Source organism: Haliotis rubra, unplaced genomic scaffold (assembly GCF_003918875.1).
Source record: "Haliotis rubra isolate DU_JTF1 unplaced genomic scaffold, ASM391887v1 Scf5, whole genome shotgun sequence".
NCBI classification, from domain to species: Eukaryota; Metazoa; Mollusca; class Gastropoda; order Lepetellida; family Haliotidae; genus Haliotis; species Haliotis rubra.
In genome coordinates this window covers 1129713-1134485 of record NW_025767190.1, presented here as the reverse complement: position 1 = coordinate 1134485, position 4773 = coordinate 1129713, and the positions used below count along the sequence as shown (strand labels likewise).

The 4773-nt window shown below is 40.0% G+C and overlaps 1 protein-coding gene across 1 annotated transcript; it reads left to right on the top strand.

The window, feature by feature from the left end:
* Positions 1-903: 903 nt before the first annotated feature.
* LOC124291732 (axin-1-like) lies at positions 904-4387 on the top strand. Its single transcript, XM_046728807.1, has 5 exons — positions 904-1064; positions 1183-1461; positions 1860-1994; positions 2234-2431; positions 2558-4387. The coding sequence occupies exons 1-5, from the start codon at positions 925-927 to the stop codon at positions 2682-2684; spliced, it is 879 nt and encodes a 292-aa protein (XP_046584763.1). The 5' UTR covers positions 904-924; the 3' UTR covers positions 2685-4387.
* Positions 4388-4773: the final 386 nt, after the last annotated feature.

Genomic DNA, 4773 nt, shown 5'->3' with positions numbered 1-4773 from the left:
AACTGTTTATATAATTTCATTTGTCTATTTCACCACACGTTCTTCTTACCGAGACACTTTCTCAGTTCGATACTTAAAAGCAATGTCATTATTTAGCGTTGACAGAATTTCTAACTGTGATATAGATATGTCGTTGTCACAGACAAAACTCAATGTCTTGTTTTATTGACACCTGTGTGTCTGCCTGCCTGTCTGCTAATGACAGTATTCAATACACAGCTGCTATCACTGACCACATGCAATTTGAACTTAACACCAATCAGGCTATACACCATAAACAAAATGCATTGATTTATGGCCCGAGTTCGGTCTCTGTCACATTATGTAATTACACAGACAGGCAGGTGTGATAGTTGAACACATGACATGTTATAATGTCTGTTGATTGCAAAATCTTATAAACAAAAAAATGAGCAAGTATGTACAAAACCCAACATCTCTATACACACACAATGTACCGTGAAGGCGTTTCCGAGAGTGTTTGTGACAGAGAAACGACATAGACATACCGGGGCGTCACAGGTCTCTGGGGAGGGGATCGGGTCTTTGTAGTCCGACGAGGAAGGACTTCAATAATTACAACAAATTACGTTTTGTGTATAACATTTTGCAATCAAATGCTGCCTTTTTTTTAATTAAACACACGCACACACACAAAAAAATCCACAACAAAAAAACCACCTATTAGCTGAGTCTGCTGTGAATGTATCGTTGTATATTCAGGTTATTCAATACTTTTAGGGTATATACGAGGTCATACTGACACTCCGTTGCAAGCAAGAACATTTCTGTCCAAGTGGGTATGACGCCATGCTGGTTTTTCAAAACCCCACCCAATAGCTGAGTCTGCTGTGTGACTATCGTTGTGCGTAGTGTTATTCCAAACTGCATGTGAATAAATATTTGACTCTCTCTCCCAGGGTTATGCAGTGGATGATGGACTCTGAACGTCAGCAGGAACCTGGCATCGGCCACCTGGAGGTAGACAAGGGATCATCACACAAGAACGCACGTCATCGCCTCAACCAATCAGCTGGTGCCTCATTGCAAACACACAAACAAAGGTGAGACTGCAGAAAATGATGTAAATTTTTTCCAGTTTAGTAGGTTATTGTGAGAGTTAAATGTTTGTGTAAATATGTTAAAACATTTTGTGAAAGAAATTTTCAATTTTCATTTTAGTTCCAAGAAGGTTGGGCACGGAACAAGTCGGTCTGCTTCTGTTGAAAGAAGCTCTCTGCTGTCATGGACTCCGATTGGCCAGTCTGCACAGATCTTGCCCAATCAACCATTTGCGCAGGACTCATCCATGCCACTTCCCCCACCCCCGAACCCAACTACTCAGCTGGAAGAGGCTCGTCGCCGGTTAGAGGACCAATCACGGACATCTGCCATGGCAGGCAGTGGCAAACGCGCAGAGGGCACAGTTCGATCTTCTTCTGCAGGCCCAGTCAAATCAAAGTGAGTGTCACACATTGCTAGAATACCAGTTTTCTCACTTTAATAATCATGATAAGATTAATTTCAAAGAATATGATCAGTAACTTATGATATTTGGCTTGTCACAGAATGGCAGTTGATGTTGATAGTGTCAGTCTCATGTTTCACATAGATTTTGATTGGAGAAGCCACATAATGATAACCGAACACTCAGAAGTGTTTTCATACCTTTTCTGATTTCTGAAAATGAGATGTAAATCTATGTATTTTGTGTGTTTATCTGTGAGCATCATCTTATTTTCTCAGTATTAGTTAACTAATGTTTACCAGTGCAAGGGAGACAACACTATCACAGAGTTACCTGCCCTTAGAACATTATTTTTGCGCAGATGATATTAATGTTATTCTATCTTTTCTAGATCTTTCGCTGGAGTCACGTCCCGAGACAAGAGCAAAGTTGTCGTATCCCAGAGTGCATCCCAGATGCGCACTATGCCTTCTGCCAAAACTGTTCCCAGTGACTTGGACATCTCAGGAGGGAGCCAGACTTTCGAGTATGTACATACAGAATTTAAAATTTTGGCAAGAATTAAAACTTCCCAAAAAAATTCTAGGCAGTAATGTTAAAGGCTTTGCCTATATTGAGTTTGTAAGATGAACAAATGTGAAATAGGACAACCATGAAAGGAATATATAATTTACAAGCATTGTTTGCATGTTGCTTTAAAAAACATGCATTAAAAGTTTGAATCTGGCTTTAAGCAATATATTTATGAAGTCCAATTATTTCCAGGAGACCAAAGACCTACAGGAAACCCCCGCCTGCACCTAACACAAGTATGAACACTAGTACCTCCGCAGCTTCGTCCAGCGAGACAATTGTGGGCATCTACTTCGGGCAGGAGCCTATTCCGTACCGCCACGTGTTTCCGGGTCGATGCATTACACTTGCACAGTTCAAGACTCTTATCACAAAGAAGGGAAATTTCAAGTGAGTCAACACATCAAAACAATACAGGATTTAACTGTTCCATCACATATGTTCACATCTTCATAACATTTATATTCCTATGAAAAGGTAAATATATTATAATGTCATGTATTTATTTCCTTGCAGATACTACTTCAAACGTGACAGTGATGAGTTTGGAGAAGGTGCTGTTTTCGAAGAAATTGGTGACGATAATGCAGTGTTGCCGATGTGGCAGGATAAAATTGTGGCCAAAGTGGAGAAGATCGACTAACTTCCAAGCTAAAATGTTGTCATGACGTTACGGGCGACGTGGCTTGGTAACAATCAAATGGCAAACACGAAGCAATCTCCGTAGTTTCTTTGGAAAAAGTTGTATTCTTTCGTTCAGGGAATTACTTAAAGAGTACCACTCAAAGAGACGGTGATAGTCTGCTTCAATCAAGGTCCACAGTCATGGCAAATGCTTTAAACTATGTGACTTTGGCATCTTTTGCAACGTCACTGTGACCTCGACAACGTCACTGTGACATCTTCAACTACAACCAAAGACCATGCACTGACTGTGATTTCGCAAGCTGTATGCTTCTTTGAACAATGAAAGCACTAAATGGCAGAACAAACTCTGGAATGTCCAAAGATCATGTGATACAGAGAGAATATTTGTTTTGGTAGCACTGACATCTGTTATCTCCAAGATAACCGATTTTGGAGTGGTTAGATTTGAAGATGCTTTCTTTATATTGTGCATGAGAAAGGTAACTTTGGCAGTGCTATGAGAAACCATGGACTGCCAAGAGAAATGTGTGCTCAAAGATTTGGTGAGAACATTGCAGGCTTGAGAAAGACAAATCTGAACACGTGAAGAAACTGAAGCATTCACTTTACAGAACAGAGCTGTTCACTGTCTATGGGCCCACAAGGTCTAATTAACTACGAGTTATGATGTAATATATGTACATAGTTGTCCAATATTTGAAGATTATCTTATTGACTCAGGGGCTGCTCATCGAAAGTGAGCTATTCTTTTCTGTTTTATTGTCAAACCTACCACCCCCCTCTATGGTTTGAACGTGGCCTCAGTGTAGAGCCCTTTAGTTGAGAATGGTCAGCGAGGTTTTACCCACACACAGTGGTGTTTTAGCATGTTTATATTACTGAAGACAAGATAGTTGTACACTTATTTGTGGTGAATTATTTAAACGGCTTAGCCATGACATCTTGTTGTCAGAGTATTGTTTGTTGTAATGTATTTTTGTTGGCCAATTTCATCATGACCCTAAACTAAACATACACATACCAATTTACGTTTTTAATCAAAATTAGTATCAGGGTTTTTAATTCAATTGCCATTACTGAATGCTTGCATTTTAAACAAATTAAAGCGTAGAATCAAATGTATTTTTTGATGTATAATTCATTTTTGGCATTTCACATAGCGAGGTTCATTCATATGCTGTAAGTGTTTTAAACTTTTGATAATACTCATCCCATCATTCTAGTCTCCCTACCTACATCATTGGTTGGTTTCAACCGCAACAAAGCATTGGGCCAGTTTAAGTCAGAGAGTAGGGTGTGCAGGTAGTTGCTATGGCATTATGTGCAGTATGTGTGAACGGGTGTAACTGTCATGCTGTCACAGGGTACAAGCCTTACGTACAATTCATTTATAAAACATATCAAATGTTCAAATGTAAATTGAAAACTTGTACTGTATCCTTGTCAGACTTGCAAGCAAGACAATTGACCTTGACATCGATTCCCAAGGTCAGCAAGACATGTTCAGATGGAGTTGTTGGGGGGGTGGGGGGAGGGGGATTCTGAATGACCTGGTTGTATGAGGGAGTACCCTCATTGTGTACATGATGAGAAGCATAGGGTATGTAACATAATCAACTTTTAATGAATTCTGTGCTGAAAGACTCGTATATTGGTCAGGAACCTGTCAGGCCACCAATAAAATTGACTTTCAAAGTTTCTTCTTGTTTTGTTTTCTGTGGTGTGACACCGAGAAGATCAGTTGTTGTGTTTGTGGTACAGGACTGCACTGAGCAGTATTCAAGCTCATGAGGCAGTCTGTGACCAATCAAGTCTGGACTTCAAACAGTTGTGTGGTGGATGTTGAGAGCAAAGATCCTTTGGCATATATTGATACTGAACTCTGTCAATAACCTGAGTCTGAGACCAATTTGTGCACGCTGAGCCCCATCAAAATGGTTGCACCAAATCGTGCCATGTACAAGCCTGAAGGAAAATGAACCCTTGATTCACACTGGGTTTAGGCATAGGTGATAAGTATGCCCAAGCTGGTGTGTCTCGCTCTAAAGTAGCTGCACATCTTTAGCCTTTCATACTTGTAAAGT

Bases quoted from the DNA above. Each gene is read 5' to 3' on its own strand.
- LOC124291732 (XM_046728807.1), top strand. From the start codon at position 925: ATGCAGTGGATGATGGACTCTGAACGTCAGCAGGAACCTGGCATCGGC. The intron at 1,065-1,182 runs GTGAGACTGCAG...TTTTCATTTTAG, and splicing joins TTGCAAACACACAAACAAAG to TTCCAAGAAGGTTGGGCACG. The intron at 1,462-1,859 runs GTGAGTGTCACA...TATCTTTTCTAG, and splicing joins GCAGGCCCAGTCAAATCAAA to ATCTTTCGCTGGAGTCACGT.